Source organism: Vicugna pacos, chromosome 12 (assembly GCF_048564905.1).
Source record: "Vicugna pacos chromosome 12, VicPac4, whole genome shotgun sequence".
NCBI lineage: Eukaryota > Metazoa > Chordata > Mammalia > Artiodactyla > Camelidae > Vicugna > Vicugna pacos.
Window position 1 is genome coordinate 11,105,807 of NC_132998.1, and position 19,388 is coordinate 11,125,194.

Here is a 19,388-nt window from a genome sequence, read left to right on the forward strand (position 1 = left end):
CCAGATGACTAGGCAACTGCCCTGGGCCTTCCCTAATCTCAGCTAGTCCTGACCTTAAAAAAGACTCTGAAAAATCTGAGCTACCCTCCTCTGGCAGCAAGTCAAGTCACAGAGCCAGTCAGTTCTAACCACTGCCCTACCCTCTTTCAGCAAAGAACGAGCCATATATTTGCTCTCTTCCTAAAAATATGCAGCTTTTAAATATATCCATCATTTTGGCACTCTCTACTGCAGAGCTTAATAAAGGCAAAACCACGGAAATTCAGGAGATGTCAGAGCTCAAAGTATTCCTGTGCTCAAGGAGGGATGTCTGGCCATGACTGATGGCATAATTTCCCTACAGAATAGTCTTGCCACCTGGCAAGAAAACATACACAAACACACACAAAATTCTCATAAATACGATTGTTTCTTTTAGCTAGGGTGGCAAGAATGACCTTGGTGGATGAGTTTTTTCTACAAGAACAGAAATATCACTGTCACTAAAATAATTGTTTATCTTCATAAAGAGACCCTCTTGCAGCCAGAGCCACACCTAACAGCCAGCTGAGCTCTACCCTGAGACTGGAACGACCCAACTCCCTTTATCCTAAATTCTAGTCTCGCATCAAGGTCCAGTGTTTTGTTCAATTCCACCACCTAAGAAAGACTCAGTTAACAACAGGCAGCCCCGGAAGTGGTGCTGATGGCACGCTGGAAGGCCCAGTTGCATTTATTTTAACCGCCACCAGAAAACCCCCGGGCAACCGGTGCAGGTCAATGATTCATCCAGCCCTGGCTCTCGGGTTTACTCTGTGTCCTTAAACTCCCTTTGCGGTTGCTCGCAGATCAATGATTAGCTGCCACCACCTCACAGGAACCTGGCACACTCCTGTTTCTCCAAAGGGGCCCTGAAACTGAGCACGCCACTGCTCAGGTGGAACCAGGTGAATTTTAATAGCTGTACGGTTACAAGACTCAGAGAGAGCAGGGATTGTGGAATGGAGGGTTCTGCACCTGACCTTTGGAATTCCAGAGAAGGAAAGATTTTCTGTGAATCCATTACCTTATCTTATTACGTGTCAGACTCCAAAAGAAGGAGAATCATGAAACCAAATGGCCAGCCTTCCTCCTGCAGGCTCCATCCTGCTGGGAGACAGGGATGAAGGCTAACAACAGACACGAGGCCTGAAGGAGGCAGTACCTGAGCCAGACCCTGACGTGGAGAGGTCATAGACGAGGTCCTGGAGCGTCTTGTCTTTGGAGAGACACATCTCACACGAGGGGTCCTCCATGTCCAGCCTCTGACGGTTGTGATAGACGCGCTGATGATAGTTAATGACAAGGAAAACAATGACGATGATGAGAAACAGGAGGAACACCGGGCCGGCAATAATGCCCACCAGCTCCACGGGGCCCCACATGGAGGGGTGCTCGGGCTCCTTGAGGTGACCTGGGTCAGGTGAGAGAGGAGAGGGGAAGAAGAGAGAGTAAAAACAAGGGAACGCTGCAGCCTCGCTGACCCCCAGCTCCTCCCTCTGTATTCAAGGTGTCTTTCACCTTGCAGGTCTGACTGGCTAGTCTGTCTGCCTTGATGCTCTCAAATGCATATCTCTCTAGCGAAGGCGCCCTTTTCAACTGTCAAACCCATAACCTGCTTCATAATTTCTCAGCACTTCGTGGTGCTGTTCCCACCGCAGCGCCGCAGGCACAAGCCGGCTTCTACTCTCCCATGTGTGTGACGGCCTCTTCAAGCACGGCCCCTTCTCCTCTGACCTCCCCAGTCACACCTCCTAAATGGCAGATTTGCGAAGGGTGGTACAGAATACTTTCAGGCCTTGATTACCGTCCTTCTTTCCCAGTTCTAGTTCCTCTTCGCATTTTGCTGTCACCATCACGTCAGAAGCTTCCCTCACCGCTGTGGGGCTGCCCCCTTCGGGATCAGCCCCAGACCCTCCCGCGGGGACCCCTGCCTGGCTCTTCCCTGGCTGCGACAGCTGCTCAGCCACGCCCCAAACACAGCTTTTGTGTCTGCGACCCACTGGACAATGTCTCCCTCATCCTTGACATAAACAAACTGGACTTGGGAGGAATCCCATCCCATGTCACCTCGTGGGGGGGCATCAAAAAGGTACCTTTACCTATCACCAAACAAAGGGATTGGGGCAGAGTAGAGAAGGATGAAACAACAGGGGTGCCCTACCTCCACGATGAGCCAATAGTCCAACAAGGGTGTCCACTCACCGCTGGGCACCCTCAAGTCGATCTTGTTGCAGAAGTCGGTGTAGCAGCAGTGCGTGTTGCGCAGATCCTCGGAGCTCAGGCAGTAGAAGGGCTTCCCAGCGGGGACCAGCTCCACTTTGGGGATGCAGGTGCGCACGTGGTGCTCCATCCCGTCCAGGTTGAAAATGGAAACCATGCAGGCCCCATCCGTCTCACACGTGTAGTTGGTCTGTAGGCAGCTGGTGCATGCACACAGCAGAGCTGCAGGAAAATTGGGAGTGGACATTGACATTAATGGTGAGATCTTACCCTACGTCCTTCTCCAGACTTAGAATACAACCCCCCAGCATTCCTGATGTTCCAAAATAATGCGCTTGTATAGAGATGGGGCCAAAAAGGTGGTATCATCAATGGGGGCCCAAACTTTCCACCTGTCTATTCAGCCCACAAACAAGGCTCTCAGGGACCCATCGTTTTCCTCTAAGTGCTCTAGTTTGCGCCTACAAGAAACAGAAACTACCCTTTTAATTTTGCCTTAGACTTATTAAAAATTGTTTTGTGGCTGGGAAAGAGGTTTTCCTGTAAATTTAGAAGCCTGAGGATGAGAGGAAAGCCCCTTCTCTGTGGAGACCAGAGGATCCTCCCCCCCGATACTCCATCCAACACCACCCAGGGCTCCATGGGGCCACCAACCCCAACTTTCTCCACACCAGACACGCCCACAGTTTCCTGAACGTAGTGTGCATGCTCTCACGCAGGCTTTTGCTGCAGTGCTTTATCCCTCTGGCTAATTCTTACAAGTTCTTTAAAATTCGGCTTAAACATCACTTCCTTTGAAAAGCTTCCCTGCACTAGTCCAACATCCACCTCTCCGTTTCATTCCCCAGCAGGTGCCCCTCTCATGAGGGGCAAAAAGAACACCCTCCAAAGAAGATAATATTAGTGCCTACCTCATTCAGTCGTTGTGAGGGTTAAACGAGCTAATGCATCAAATGTGCTCAATAAATCTAACCCACTCTGAAAGGCCCCTGGATGTCACTTTAAAAAGTATAATACATAGACTTTTTTCAAGTAGGTAGTGTACGCAATCACCTCTGGGACTAATGAGTCTGGCTGGGTATGTATTATCCCTAAATGTGCATTGTTGACAGGAAATTACTGTAAATGAATCTGGTGCCTCTGGAAGCCGGTTCAGCAGCCCTGGAATCTGAACTCCTTTATTTATCCGACCAACAAGAATAGCACAGACAGCAGCAGTTGGTTCTCCCCGGCACTGTCTCCCACCAGCCTAACCCAGCCCTGACCCCTTTGATGGGCCAGAGGGTGGCCTGAGCCACGAGAACACTGAGGATGGGACTTTCGGTGCTGAACGAAGCACTCACCCAACAGGAGATGGCGGTGACAGGCCCACCGAGTCCCTGACTGGACACTAAGTGAACACTATCCAGATACCGACAGGGAACATATTCAAACTATGGCCCCCAGAGAAGAGGGGGGCCATATGACCATATGACCAGTCCTATGAAAAACTAGCCCGTGGTAACTCACCCCTTTGGGCTGTTAACAGTCTATCTTTGTCTCTTCGTCCAAAACACTGAAGGCATCTCTTTGCTTTTCAAATCCAAAGACTCATTCTAAATATCTCAGGGTCCAGCCCCTCCTTCCGTAAGGAGGCTTTCCATAAGCCAGGGAGGGCGAGCACGGACAGGTAACTGGACAGCACGGATCTTCACCGCATGGCCTGTGGGAGTTTTTCACGTTTGATCAGAGCCCTTTCTTCTGGGAGAAATTCCAAAACACGCAGCTACCTGCTGAAGGGCTTGGGTAGTGCTACACTTTAAAGGCAGGAAGTTTAAAGCAGGTACCCTTTAGACTAGCATCCCAATTATAAAAGTAAATTCCTCCTAAATTTCAATTCCAACCCTTTGGACACAAGGAAAGACTAAGGAACCTCCTCATTTTTTTCCTCCCAAATAACCTTATTTGCCCTCTCTTTTCATTCCTCCTGCTAACTCAAATTTACTTCTGCAGCTCTCAGAACACTCGACCCAAATCTCTTTGACTGAGGTTGGAGTCCTGACTACTCATCCAGGAACGTCGCTGACACCCATTCCTCTCCATGACAGTGGGGACATTCAGGCACAAAAGGGGTCCCGTGGCGAGCACACCTCTCAGTACACCGGCCCTGACGTCCAGCACCGAGAACAGCCTCGGGGCTATTCCGGGAAGCAAGGAGGGAAAACGAACAACTCCCAGAGGGCTATTCTGAGCACAGTGGGATGTGCGGGCCAGACCCGCAGCCGCCTTCTGAAAAGAAGCTCACTTCAGAGCCCGTCAATTAGCAGCCAGGGGACCCGGGAGCCTCTGAGCCCAGATCCTCACTCTCCTTGCGCTGGTTCACGGCCTCTTTCACAGTGATTCATTCTGGAGAATGAGCACACCCACACGTGGCTCATTATTTTTGGGAAGTACTTAAACAATCTTGGTGCAAGACAGGAAAGAACAAAAGTGGTGAAATCTATGCTAGACGGGCCAAAGAACGGAACTGGGAGCGGGGCCATGCGGCTTTGTGATAAGGGGCTGGGCAAGTCCCTGAATTTCTCTGGGCTCGGCCACCCAACCAGAAAAAGCCATCTATGCTACAGAGATGGTATGAAGATTAGCCCACATCTGCTAAGGGCTGTGGGTTCTCCCACAAGGACACTCTCTGCACACGTCTGTGTATGTCTGTACTTTTACAGAGTGGGTGAGAAGTCTGCAAAAGAGATATTTTTGAGATAACCATCACAACTGCCCACACCTCAGAGAAGGTTTCGGTTACCATCACCAGAACCACAGCAGGGTATCATGGCAGGAACAGGTCACACAGACCCAAGGCTCAAATACCACTGCTAGTCAGTCACATGACCTTGGGCAAGTTAGTAATCTTCCTGCAGCCTGGTTTCCTAATCTGTAAAGTGGGACTGTTAATAATTACTTCATAGGACTATGTAAGAATCACACGCAATGGTAGATTTTAAAAATGTTTAGCAAACAGATGCTGAATAAATTTTAACCCCTCAATTTTAATCCCTCTTTTCAATGTAAAACTCAAGTAAACACACACGCGCACAATGTGTCTCTTTAACCACTAATTAGGAAGTGCCAAGTTACCGCAAGACCACAGCAAGAAACTGCTATTCGACTCTTAGCTCTGCCAGTAACTAGCTGAGTGGTTTTGGGCAAGTCATTTAACCTTCCTGAATCTCAATTACCTCACGATTAACCAGGAAGAAGGGACTGAACCAGATGACCTCTAAAATCCTCCAGCTGAAATCTGAATCTGGTATGTTTTTAAATTCATACTGTTTGGATCACTGATCCAACACGGGGAAGTTCCACTTTAATTTCATACACCTTTTCCTGAACTTTAAAGACAGACTAGTCTTCAAACTGTCTTCTGTTGCTATTCATTTTTCCATTGAAATAAAGTGACAATAAAACTATAAAAATATCTGAATTTACTAAACTTTACTAGGACACTAAATCACAAACCTAACTTTGATTTTTTAAAAAATTAAATCTGGACTAATGATAACAGCCCTTTGTGATCTGGTTCGTATTGACTCATCAGGTTAAATCAGCCTTCACACGTGTACATAAACAACACACACCTAAAACTCTCCGAGTTCCATGACCAAAGAGTTACGTCATAGAATAACACTACTAGACAAGCCAATCACAGAAGAGGGACAAAACCCATCTACACAAAGGCAAGGTGAAAAGTGGTCAGAATAACATTCCCACTAGCATAGCATTTTGCTAAGAACAAGCTAGTCAAACCTGAACCAAAGACATTTTGGCAGGATTTGAACATGTTTCCGAAGTATGACTAGAAGGTGGTCTGTGGTTGGATGGCAAAGCAAATTTGATTTGAGAGCAAGGCTGTGCCTAAAGGAAGGCTGACAAGCCCCGCAGTGGGCGGACTCCGTCCAGCTGCGTGTTAGGGAGGCACTAACTGGCTGGGTTTGAGCAAAGATGACCCCTCCGACGGGCCGGGCACAGGGTCGGGGCACCTCTCTCCTGCCCACCAGCACACTCTGGAAGGACATTCTGCAAGGCTGTTGCTCACTGGAAACTCCCAAGAACCATCAAACAGGGCTAGACTCACTGCCACTCAGCTCACATCATCAGGGACAGGGTATGGGAGAGCACAGGGTCGGGGCATGAACCTCAACAGGTAGGAAACATGCCGCAAAACATCCCTCTACGTCCTAGGGGATTAAGGTCCACAGATGTTTTAAAGCTACAGTATTTATGATTTTTAGCTTATATTAATTCCTCCCGGGGGATAAGAAGTTTCGTTAATTTGGGATGAGTGTGGAACACCGACTGTCGTGTTCAGGTTACACTAACCTTGCCTCTTCCAAACTTCACTGGGCAATCTTCTAGTTCTACAGGATCTAAGATTTGGTGCCCAAACCAGCCTGTGCCACCCTTGCTCTTCATGATTTTACAACCTGATCATAAGCTCCCTCTGAGCCCTCATCCTTTCAGATGACATCAGATGGGCCAAACTAGTAAGAATAGCCTATTGCAACACATGGTTATTTTAATTATTCTTCCTTGGACCTTATCCAAACTCCCTACAGCTTCTTTAGGATAGAACAAAGACCACAACTCTACACAACTCTGTGATCCTGAATAGCCAAGATGATCCTGGTGCAGGGGTGGAGAAGGGAGAGAAAGACAATAAAGTCGGAGGACCCACACTTCCTGATTTCAAGACTACAAAGCTACAGTTATCAAAATAGTATGGCACTGGCGTAAGTACAGACGTATAAATCAATGGAATAGAATTGAAAGTCCAGAAATAAATCCATACATCTGTCATCAACTGATTTTCCACAAGCCTGTCTAGAACATTTGGGTTGGGGGGAAGACTAGTCTTCAACAAACAGTGCCAGACAATGGGAAATACACCTGCAAAAGAATGAAGTCGGACCCTTACTTCACACCATGTACAAAAATTAACTCAAAATGACTCAAAGATCTAAATATAAGAGCTTAAGCTTCTATTCTAAAACTTTTTAAATGAAAATAGGGACAAATCTTCATGACCTTGGATTTGGCAAGTCTCCTAAATACCACACCCAAAACACAAGAAACAAAGGAAAAACAGATGAACTGACCTTCATCAAAATCAAAAACTTGGAGCCTCAAAGGACAAAATTAAGAGAATGAAAAGACAACCTACAGAATGGGAGAAAATATTTGCAAATCTTGTATCTAATAATGGCCTTGTAGCCAGAATATGTAAAGAACTCTTAAAACTCAACAATAATAAAAAATAATTTTAAAATGGGCAAAGGACTTGAGTAGATGGTTCTCCAAAGATACACAAATGGCCAACAAGTACATAAAAAGATGTTCAACATCACCTCAAATGCAAATGAATTTCAAATTCAAATGTATTTAAAACCACAATGAGATTCCACTTTACACCCACTAGGAAGGCCATAAAAAAGTGTTGGTGGAAACTCAGACGAAACTGGAACCCTCATACACTGCCAGTAGGATCATAAAATGGTGCAGCCACCGTGGCAAAGTCTGATGGTTCCTTGAAAAGTTAAACGTTGAATTACCATATAACCCAGCAATTCTACTCCGAGGTATATGTCCAAAAGATTGAAAACAAGTGTTCCAACAAAAACTTGGACAGGAATGTTCATAACAGCACTGTTCACAACAGTCAAAAGGTGGAAACAACCCAAATGTCCACCAAGCAAAGACTGGATAAACAAAATGTGATGGGGGGAGGGTACAGCTCAGTGGCAGAGCGTGTGCTTAGCATGCATGAGGTCCGGGGTTCAATTTCCAGTACTTTCATTAAAAAAGAAAAGAATTAAAATAAATAAGTAAACCTAATTACCTCCCCCCAAATGAAAATTAAAATAAATTTTTAATTGTAAAAAAAGATTTTTTTAAAGCTTTAAAAAATGTGGTATGTTCATACGATAGGGTATTATTCAGCTATAAAAAGGAATAAACTACTGCCACAGTGTGGATGAACTTTGAAAACATATGTTAATTGAAAGAAGCCATATAGTGTATGATCCCATTTACACTAAATATCCAGAAAGCATAACAGTGGTTGTCGGGGCTAGTTGGGTATGAGTTGGGGTAGTAAAGACTTGCTTACTGGGTTACTGGGTTACCTTGAGGATAAAGAAAAAGTTCTGGAACTAGATAGTGGCAATGGTTTACATAACATTATGTACTTAACACTACTGATTTATACGCTTTAAAATGGTTAAAAATGGTAAATTGTCAGTCATATGTGTTTTATCACAATTTAAAAAATACCGCAAATTTTGGTAAAACAGCATTTATAATATAACCTCAATTATAAAACAGAAACACCAAAAACCTAATGTATGCATGCCAAAAAAAGGAGGTACAGCGTTCTTCCTGAGTCCCTCGGCTCTCCAAGATGTCCTGGGAACCTCTCAACTTCTCACAGAGGGAACCAGTGTCTTTCTTTTCTTCACCTTCTCACTGGTGTCTAGCACAACTCCCGGTAAATAGCACCGTGCTTAATAAATCTTATTCAACAGATCTCAGCTTTTAAGCTGAGCGGGAAGGGGGCTGCCAGAGTGGCTCTGCTCTTATCTGCTTTATGTACCTTTCTACATTTTCATTTTTAAAAGGGTTCTACTGCTTTGAAAAGATAGAAAAAAAAAAGAAAAAAAAAAGTCATTCAGTAACTACTGATCTAGACAACTGCCAAAATGTTTATGAAAATCCTGAATTGGGTTTAAAAATGGAGGTGTCTGGCACTAAGCTATCACAAAGTAGATGCAATGTTTGTTTCTTCGGGGAAGGGAGAAGGTGGGGGTGGGGACGGGGAACTGACACTGTACCAGGCAGAAAGCCCTGCTGCATTAAGGTAAAGCAATCAGATGCCACTGGCAACAAAAGACCTGAATTATATTTCCACCTTTCACAATCATCAAAATCAGACTGTAAAAATACACTAAAATAAAGCAAAACAAAACCTCTCAAGTACCCAAGAGCCATAATAAAGTCAAATTTTACATGTGTAGTTGGTGGAACCTAAAAAACCCCAAAATGTACTGGTAAAAAGTACTTACGAAAAAAATATAACTGACTTACTAAAGGAAGCTATTTGTATGAGGAGGGAAAGAAAAACCACACAGAGTTAACAATAAGACATTTGATAAGCTTGGTATTTAATTCCAATCTGTGAAAAGGTCTCGGAGTGGGGTTTGCATAAGAGAAAGGTGTTTGAAAAGCCAGCTCCACACTATATCTATTCTACAAACTGCCTTTCTGACATTCTATTTGGAGACAAACCCAACCCCAGAGAGCTGTTTAGACAAGTTCACCCTTAAGCCTCAGGTCTAGAGAATGAAAGCTTTGTTCTCACTCAAAAGAGACGTTTGATGTTTATGCTAAGGAGACCTGTCATTGCGACTTAATTTATGGCTGACTGTAAACACCCGAACATCTAGCAAGGGCCCACCTGTGGCCCAGAAGGTCAAGGTAAAACTGGAAGGAGTGGCATCATTACGAGGTCTAGTGTTCCCAGGACCTAAGTGTACAGACTTGGCCGTCATATCTAGACTGTCTACCAGTAACTTGGTGTTTCTCCTGTACTGACAGTTTATACTGACATGTAAAACCATTCTGTTTTCGTGCTTCATTGTATTTAAACAGACACACTCGTGGCTCATTAGAGCAGGGAAGGGTATTTACCAGCGGTATTTTGTGTTTGCTGCCTGACCTACTTACTATACTATGGACGTGTGGAGAGGCGACAGTGTACATCCCAGTTTTGAGTGAGAAGAGGGATAGGAGTGGTTGTTTCAGGCAACTGGGACAATGAAAGAGGAAAAAAAAAAATCAGCCAGGACTTAGAATAAAAATAATGAGGTTGAGACCAAGTTCATCTGGCTGGAATAAAATGGGTAGGTGGTAAAATAAACAGAGTGGAATAAACAGAGATGGAAGAGGTGAGTTAGGAATTGAGATGATGATGTTCCAAGTAACTCACAAACGGTTTGTAGCATTTTTGAGAGACTGGGATAAAAACTGTATATATGGGAGATAATAAAATCACAGCAGGACAGAATTGGAATTATTAACCTAGGATTTTGCTGAGAGGAATGAATGAATTCAATTAAACTTATTAAGTGCTTAAAATACGCAAGGCTGTGATAGGACATGCAAAGAAGAATAAGGCAGTTCCTATCATCAATTATTAGGGGGCAGAAGGTGGGAGAGTGGGAGGAGCAGACAACTATAAACCAGTATGAACCTCTATATTACAGATATGAACCAAAGAGAAAAGCAGAGAGGATGGAACCAATGGCTGGGGGAATGGCAGGAGGACAAAGGGCGTCCCACACTGGAGGATGCTGGATCTGGCTAAGAAGAGAAGGCCAAGACCAAGAAAAGCACAAGGCATGTTAGGTTCACAGTAAATGGACAGATGCAACAACAATGCCAAGGTTCCAGGAGGGAAGCCCAAGCCAGACTGGATGGACTGTGATGCCAGGCTAAGGGGTCTGGAGTCGATCTTGGAGGTCACATAAAAGTAGTGCACTTTCCAAAGTCGAATCCAGTGTAAAGACGGAGGACAAGTGAGAGACTGGAGTCAGAGACTGGTCAGAAAATGACCGTAACCATTATCACAGTACACAGTACAGTACTTAGAGCACATGCTTTGGAGTCAGGCAGACTTCAGGCCTACTGTTTAACCTCTCTATGCCCCAGTTTTCTCTTCTGTAAAATGGGGATAAGAGTGCCTCAGAGAACAGTTGTAAGTAGAGTAAGCGATGTAGCACAGGTGCTCAGTGTACCCCTGAGTACAGTACACATTCAGTAAATCAGATGCTTTTATCACTGCTGTCATCCTAGTGAATGGGAAAGGTCTGAGTTCTCTGCAGTTTTATGGTTGTTTCAACAAGCAGAAGTAGTCAGTTTGTGAGGAAACTTCTCACTGGCAAGGACAGATTCTTTCCTCAGTATCCCTCTCAATGTTCAGCTTGCTCCTGGATATTAGAAATGAGCCCTGGTTGAATTTGATGCAACCTTATCTATTACAAGTGTAGAACATAACAAACAAATGTAGACCAAGGCAACACATGAAGATGTAGGGCAAGGCGGGTTCAACATAAATACTTACTAAAACAAATATACTTCAATTCACAGATTCCTCAACTCAAAATGTCACAATCACCTAAAAAATTTATCTACAAAGCACCCACAATCTCCCCTCTCCTCCACTCACTCACAAATATCTAGGAAAAGGTAACAGGCAGAAGGCGAAAGCCACATGTGGTCAAAGGACTGCCTTCCACAGGCAAGGTCCATCCACAGGATGGCTGGGTACCAGGCCTCCAGCACCGTCAAGCCTGTCTAGGGATTCCTCTCTCCTGCTTTCCTTCTCCTCACATCACCATCTGACTCACCATAAACACACACATACATACACACACTTTCTAAAACAACACCTATTTACTATTTCACAGTTTCTGTAGGTCAGAAGTCCAGGCACAGCATGACTGATGTTAGCCGGGGCTGCTTCCTCCTCTAGGGCTGGGATCTCTTTCGAGCTTGCTCGTTGTTGGCAAACTCCAGTGTCTTGTGCATGAAGGACTGGGACCCCTGCTTCCCTCCTCACTGATGGCCAGGGCCTCTCAGCTCCCAGTTGGCCTGCAGTTCCTGGCCACATGGCTCCCACAGGCAGCTCACACATGGATGTTTACTTTCTTCCCATTGCAGCATCTCTGCCTTCCTCTTCTGCAATCAGCTGAGACAACTCTCTGCTTTCAAGGGCTAGCTTGATTAGGCCAGCTCCACCACATCAGCCTCCCTATCCAAAGGTCAACTGATTTAATCCCTTCACCATACTGTTGACCCCTGAACAACTCAGGGGCGCCAACCGCCACAGAGTCAAAACTCCACAGGCAACTACAATCTTCCGTCTGTAGCTGTGGTTCCACGTCCACAGATTCAATCAGCTTTGGATCATATAGTACCGTAGTACGTATTTACTGAAAAAATCTGAGTATAAGTGGACCCACACAGTTCAAACCCATGTTGCTCAAGGGTCAACTGTACTACCTAGATTCATGTTTGACTGAGTAACTGGGAAGAAAGATGTGTGTATACCAAAGGTTAGGAATCTTGAGGGGAGAACTCTGGTAGACAGAATCACCTTATATTTTATTTCTGTACTGTTTCACCTGCCAGAAGGCAAGCTTCATAAAGGCAAGCATCTTGTCTCTCTTGTTTACTGCTGTATCCCCACACTACAACAGTGCCTGGTGTATGGCATGTGCTCAACAGCCGTGTGTGAGAGGAACCTTTAAATCATCATAGCAGTACTCAATATACATATACGTTTAGGCTACTATAGGCTGGAAACGGGACGTCTAACTGTATACATTAAAATTCTGGTTCAGTGAAACCAATTAGGAGTCCTTGGAATTCCACATGATACAATTTTCTCTCTGCCACAATCATTTGTTTGTACAGCTTTAACAAAATAGTTGATCCTCATTATTCATGGATTCGTATTTGTGAATCTTCCTACTTGCTAAAATTTATTTGTAACCCCCAAATCAATACTCTCAGTGCTTTCACGGTTACTTGCAGACATGTGCAGAGTAGTGAAAAATCTGAGCCACCCACTGCACACGATCCCAGCTGAACAAGGCAATGCTCTGCCTTCTTGCTTGAGCTCTCAGGCTGTAAATATGAGTCCTTCTCATGGTATATTCAGTACTATGCTTTTCATCTTTTTGTGTTTTTTTGTTGGTGATTTCACTGTTTAAAATGGCCCCCAAGAGTAGTGCTGAAATGCTGTCTAGTGTTCTAAGCTCAAGAAGACAGTAATGTGCCTTGCAGGGAAAATACATATATTGAATAAGCTTCGCTCAGGCATGTTCTGTTGGCTCTAAGTTCAATGTTAAGGAATCAACAATACATATTAAATAAGGTGTCTAAATAAGGTGTCTAAGTAGAAACACAGACAAAACAAGATTATGTACTGATAAGCTGATGAAAATGTGACCAGCAGCTCGCAGGAACCAAACCCTGTGTCTCTCCCAGGAGCAATGGTACAGTATTTGCTAACTCAGTCTTCGAGTGGGCCTCACAGAACATAATTACCACAAATACTGAGACCTGACCATATTAGCCCCATATTACAGATAAAACAATGAAGCTGACAGAGATGTGAAGTGGCAGCTCCCAGTGCACTCCAGCACACCATCCCATTTTATTTCCTTCAGAGCACTCATGACTGATAACTGTGTTTACTTATCTATTTCCAGTCTGAGCCACTGCAATCGTAAGTTCCATGAGTTGGGGATTTTTGTCCATCTTGTTCCCTGTTACCTCCCCGTGCCAAGAATCATTCCAGGCACACACCCAATCGCATGAATAAAGAAACCTCCTATATGTAATTGCGCAAATATTAGGGACGAGTGAGACATTAAAGGGACAGGCAGTTACTTTCATTATGTTAAATTCAAAACATTTAGCAAGACAACTGCAGGCTTCAGACTAAGTGGAAAGAGAAGAAACCCAAAAAGAACACCTGAGGTGGCGCTGTCTCTGAAACCTAGAGAGCAGGTCCATACAGGAAGGAAGACAGCTCCACTCTGGAAGAGCGTTCACCCATGATGGAGGGGCCAGCAAACAGACAAGAGCAGAGCCGGTGCCTCAGAGGCCTAGGCGCGGGCTATATACCACGTGTGAGAGAGAGAGGCTGAGGAGAGCAAAAGCCAAGAGCAGGACTCGAACCTGGCCACGAGGCTGTGCCTGCAGAGTGACCGCAAGGTAGCCGAGGTTGCAGGGACTGCCGGCTCTAAGGAGCCGATCCCTTCAAAGGTTTCAGCACTCCCTCCCGGTCCAGGCGGAACTGATGGGCTCCGGATGCCTACAGCACTTGCAGCATCAGGGGGACTGAGGAGCAAGAGGACTCCAGGATCTTCTTACGAATACGGAGAGGAAAATGAGATAAGACCCTCTTACATCAACTCCTAGTGTAACAGACAAGTAACACAAGAACTCAAGACAAAGAGGCGGGAATCCCAGAATTAATGTTCACAGCTGCTCTGAGCAAAAATCGAACAATAAGCAATAAGGATTTCAAAATAAAAACAAAACAGCCACTTCAGTATTCTAATCCAACCCTCAAAAATAAAGATTTCAAGCACCATGAACTGAGAATTCCATTCCATCTCAACACTCTACTCCTGAGTTATTATGAGAACAGAATGCGACGCAATTCAACTCATGTTCCCCAATGCAACAAGCAGCTTCAACAGGACATGCTGGAAGCAGCAGCATGCCTCATCGTCTCCTCGTTTACTGATTCATATTTTGGTAGCAAGGTTACAATTAGCTCACCGGTGCAGAACAAACCTATTTATAACACAGCAGTCCACCTGAAAGACAGGATCATCTAAACAGGTTTTCAGAGGAAAATGAAGTGGGGCCTCTTCCTGCACTGACTGCAGACTCCCAAGGTCCTTTCGGATGAAGTCCTCGGTCTAACCCTCCTGTGTTCACAGGCGCCATTCTGGCCACCTCTCAGCCTCCATGTTCTTATGTAACATTTACATAGTGCCATAAACATATCCAGAGTTGCGTAAGAATTAAAACACTGCCAAACCAATAAAGCCTAAAGCAGGTCGCTCCCTCCAGACTGTCTCTGATTAGCACAGGTAGGCTGCCTGATCTATGGTGTGAGGACCTGTCAAGAGGCAGAAATTAACTCGAGGAAATCTGAACCCAGTCCACAAAAATGCACAAAAAAGAAGAAATTAAGCACACTGTGATGTGTGGTGCTTCTATCAATCCCAAGAGTTATTCTGCCCCGTAAGATAAAAAGTAGCCCAACACTGCCTGTTCACTGAAGTCAGAAACTGTGTCTAAAAATACCTCCCAGCCAACTGGTTATCAGTCAGTCAGTCTCACAAATGGCCCAATAAGAGCGACACGGACTATTTCCTTACTTTACAGAGGCAAAACTGAGGCAGTCACAGAAAGGTTAAGTGCCTTATCCAAGGACAACCTGTAAGGGAGCAAAGTTCTGGGGCTGCAAACCAGCCTCCTCCCTTCATCTGTCTCTAACCTTTAACCGGAGTAGCCAGTTTATTGTTTTCATCACATCTGTTCCAGGAGCTCTTAACAAAACTAATCAGAGACTCTTCTTCTCTACAAGAGTTCACTTTCACTGTACTTCAAATCCATGTCCATTCAACAAAATTACAAGACTTGGCCTGAAATTAAATTTTTAGTCTATTTACAGAAATTCAAAATATTCCTATCAGAACCTCAAATGTCTCCCTTGTTACTTTTGTCTTAAGAAATGAATGTCATGTTCTCCTGCTAAGAATCCAATGTTACATTTTTAAATACTAGAGAGAAAATTCCAAAGGTAGGCCTTAAAACATGGTATACCTATTAAATGGATGCTGTTTATAACCTGGAACTCACTCTCCTTATCACTGGACTTTTACTAAGCCGCTGTTAGCTCACTATTTAACAAAGCACCTCTCCCCTGCTGCCCTCATGTCCTGACCAAGGACCAGGCATCAGGGCTGCCTGGCTCTGCCACTCCTCCAGCCCACCTAGGGGAGCGCAACAGAGGAAGTGCAGGGGAGGACAGCAATCAACTTCTTGTTCTCCCACAGCCTCTATTTTCCCAGAACTGACGTTTTACTTTAAGCCTTTTGCAACAGTGGTCTCTGCAGCATGCACTATTGGCAACTAGACGTGTCCCGGAAAAAACTGTAGTGTCTGGCCAAGTTTAAAGGCCTTCGAGACTGTTTGCTGGATACACAACCTAATTTCCCATTCACCAAAAAAAGAAAGCAACTCCCTAGGAAGCCCACCCATCCTCACCCCAACACCCATTTTCAGAAGGTTAAAAAAATGAACTCTGTCCCATTCAGAACCAGCTGGATTATCAATTAAATGTTCTTAACTGGGCTCACAACAAGAAAAATCCCACCAGACACTATACTAAACCAATAGGGAAAGGGCTGTTAAAAATCTTAGATATACTAGGGACAGGATAAAAATTCCTATGGAAGGAATTTGAAGATTTATTCATACACATGTAAAATGACAAACCCAGAGGCTGCCTCCTTATCTACTATCCTACTAGAGAAATAACATCATGTTACACATTCCAAAAACATGGCCCATAAGGCCTAGCAAACACTATTCACAAAAACCATTAACTTACCACCAATGTCAGGCTGTGTTCATACACCTGACCATGTCTATCAGACCCCCTCGCCCCCAGCATATTACCTATGCACAGAGCAGTGAGACCCAGGGACAGACATGAGGTGCTTAACAGAAGCCTTAGCCAGTGAACAAAGACCCCATCGCACAGGCTGCACCACTGGGAACAAATATCAAGGCTGGATGGACATAATGAACTTGTTTTTGAGACTCCAAAGTGGGATGATGTCTTCTGCTGATTGTCTGGTTTATTAAAGAAGCCTGAACCCACCTGAGAACCATTATTTTTTAGTGCAGAGAAGAGAGCCACAGAACACACACTTGATCTCCCACTGCTGGAAGGTTAGGGGCTGCTGAGAAGTCAAAGCAGCAGGCTTTGTACAGAGGGAGCGAATACAATCCTGATCGTCTCTCCCAGATCCATCTGTGGGTCAATAATTACTTCAATATAACTGCCAGATATAACCTTCATCTGCTACCCCAATGCCAACACACATTTTAGACGACTCCCTTAAATTAAATATTATAGGATTTCATCTGCTGTCCTCAGCCCCCAAAGCCTCATAAACAACACACCCAGCTGAGTGTCCCACTGAAAGGTACCACCTCTGTAGCAGGAAGGGTGGGGGTGGTATCAGGGAGCAGAAGGCTGTGGGGGTTGGAAGGTAAGGGGTGTGTGAGGGTGGGGGAGTGTGTGGGGGGAAGGGCTGGGAAGAGGGATTGTGTGGGAAGGTAAATAGATCCTGACCAAGGGCAGGAGCCGGTCCACTGGTGGGGTCTGTAAATAATCTTGGGGGTTGGAGACAGGTTGGAGGATGTCACCTGAAAGGCATCTACTAAGTGGTGAACTGAATGGGCCCCCTGGGGCGGGGTGGGAGAGGCGAGGTGGAAAGCAAATACATCTAGATGCAGATTAACCGTTCTGGAACTGGGTTTCCTAGGGTTAGAGAGGTTCCAAAGCCAAGCTCCAAAAGGGTTTAGGGGCCTGTTCCTCTCACTTCCTCCACAGAGCTTCCGCGGGGCATGTGTATTCGAGGTGGGGGGTTTGGCCTCACTGAACTCAAGGCACTGCGCGAGGGGAAACGTGACTCGCTTTCCCAGAATATTAGGGAGGAAGGAGAGGGAGGGAAAGAGGCACCCCAAGTGCAAGATCTGAAGGAAAGGTTTGAGACTCCCTTCCCCTTTCATCTGAGGTACGCAAGGACTCTCAACACCAGGATACCTCGGAGCAGCAAAGACCCCATCGCCCGAGCCCCACAATCTTGGCGGGAGAAAAGGCGCCCCCCAGGAGCATCTGGGGGGAGAGAATGAAGACCCCCGCCCCTTAACATGCTGAGAGACAGAAACGTGGATCTCCAAATCTTGGAGAAGGAAGCCCGCACTCTCCTCTATGGAACATGGGGGTGCTGGGAGCGCGACCCCTGAGAGCTCCCCGAATCCAGTTCCGCCTGGAACAGGGCTCGCGTCCCCAGGGGCCCTGCGAGAGCTCGGCCCCAGCTGGGCGGCCGCGCCTCCGGGGTCGGGAGAAGCCGACTGGGGTCCACCGCGACTCCCCCGCGCCCCCCGCCCGGCCATATTGTGCGCGTGGGGAGGGGGCGCGCTGTAGCCAGGGGCCGCGGCGCGAGGCCTCGCCCTCGCCCGGCCCTCTCCATCCTGGCCCCCGCCCCCGGGACTCACCCTGGATCCCTCGGGGCCCGGACCCGCCGCTGCCCGCGAGCAGGAGGACAACAAGGGGGAAGAAGGAGGAGGCTCCGGCCGACTCCGCCATAGTAACCGCCGCCGCCGCCGCCGCCGCCGCCGCCGCAGCCCAGCAGCGCCCAGCGCGCGCGCGCGCCCCCGGCGCCTCCCCTCCTCCCGCCGCCCCGCTCCCGCCTCCCTCTACTCCGCCCGGCGCCAGCACGTGCGCTCCCGGCGGAGCCGGCGCCGCGGCCGCCGCGCGCGCCCCCGAAGGGCGGGGCCGGGTGCGCGCGGGCGCCCGCCTTAAAGGGGAGTGTCCCTGTTAAAGGGGTGGGAGGGGTTCTCGCCTCCGCCAATCTCACGGGTGGGTGCCGAGGGCCGCGCGGAGGTGGCCGGACCAGACGCGAGGCCTCCGCCCTGTCCTGCACCCCCTGCAGCGCAGCGTGATCTTATCGGCACCGACCCTCACCCCCCGCATCGAATGTTCTACGAGTCCCGTGCGTGTTCCCGTTCCCTTCATCCGTACTGCTTAGCCTCAGGCCCCCCGTCACGTCCCATCGGGATCGTCGCAGCCGCCTCCTAACTGGTCTCCCAGCCCCGTGTGGCCCCGTGATCCGCGTGGACGCACAGCCACCTGTGCGATCGAATCATGGGATGACCCTTTTCGGAACATACCAGGGCTTTTTAACGCCAGTACTCAATCTTGGTGAGGGTGCGGTGTGAGGCACTCCCGTTCTGCTGATAGGTAGAACCCTCTTGGTAAACAATTTGGCATTGTGTATCAAATGTCTTAAGATATGCATGCCCACTGACCCAGTATTATCCCCTATCTGTCAAGAAATGTTAGAAATGAGGACAAATATTTATGAGAAATGATAACTGTTGCATGTTTATTATTGTAAAAAGCTGGAAACTTAAGGACGCAAAACAGAAGACAAATAAATTATGGTCCATCCATATGATGGAGAGTTATTTAGTAATTAAAAATTATATTACTAAAAGTAACGACGTGAGAAAATGTTCATGAGATAATGTTAAATGAAAAAGCAAGATACAGAACTGCTTACAGTATTACTCTAATTTTGTTGATACTATGTCTCTGTATAGGAAGAAGACTGGGAAAAAAAACTCAATATTATCAGTAATTATCACCAGAATAATTTTTTACTTTTTCTTTAAACATTACAGTATTTTCTAAATATTTTACCAATAAGTAAGTTGTACTTACAAATTTA

At 46.3% G+C, this 19,388-nt stretch overlaps 1 protein-coding gene across 1 annotated transcript in view; it reads right to left on the bottom strand.

Moving 5' to 3' along the window:
• ACVR1B (activin A receptor type 1B) overlaps positions 1 to 18,356 on the bottom strand; it is a 32,971-nt gene extending 14,615 nt beyond the window's left edge. Inside the window, exons 1-3 of the mRNA XM_072972771.1 lie at positions 18,154 to 18,356; positions 2,224 to 2,463; positions 1,184 to 1,432 (exon numbers count right to left, since the gene is read on the bottom strand). Coding sequence (XP_072828872.1) covers positions 1,184 to 1,432; positions 2,224 to 2,463; positions 18,154 to 18,244 — 580 coding nt within the window. The 5' untranslated portion in view covers positions 18,245 to 18,356. The remainder of the gene's footprint in view (positions 1 to 1,183; positions 1,433 to 2,223; positions 2,464 to 18,153) is intronic.
• Positions 18,357 to 19,388: the final 1,032 nt, after the last annotated feature.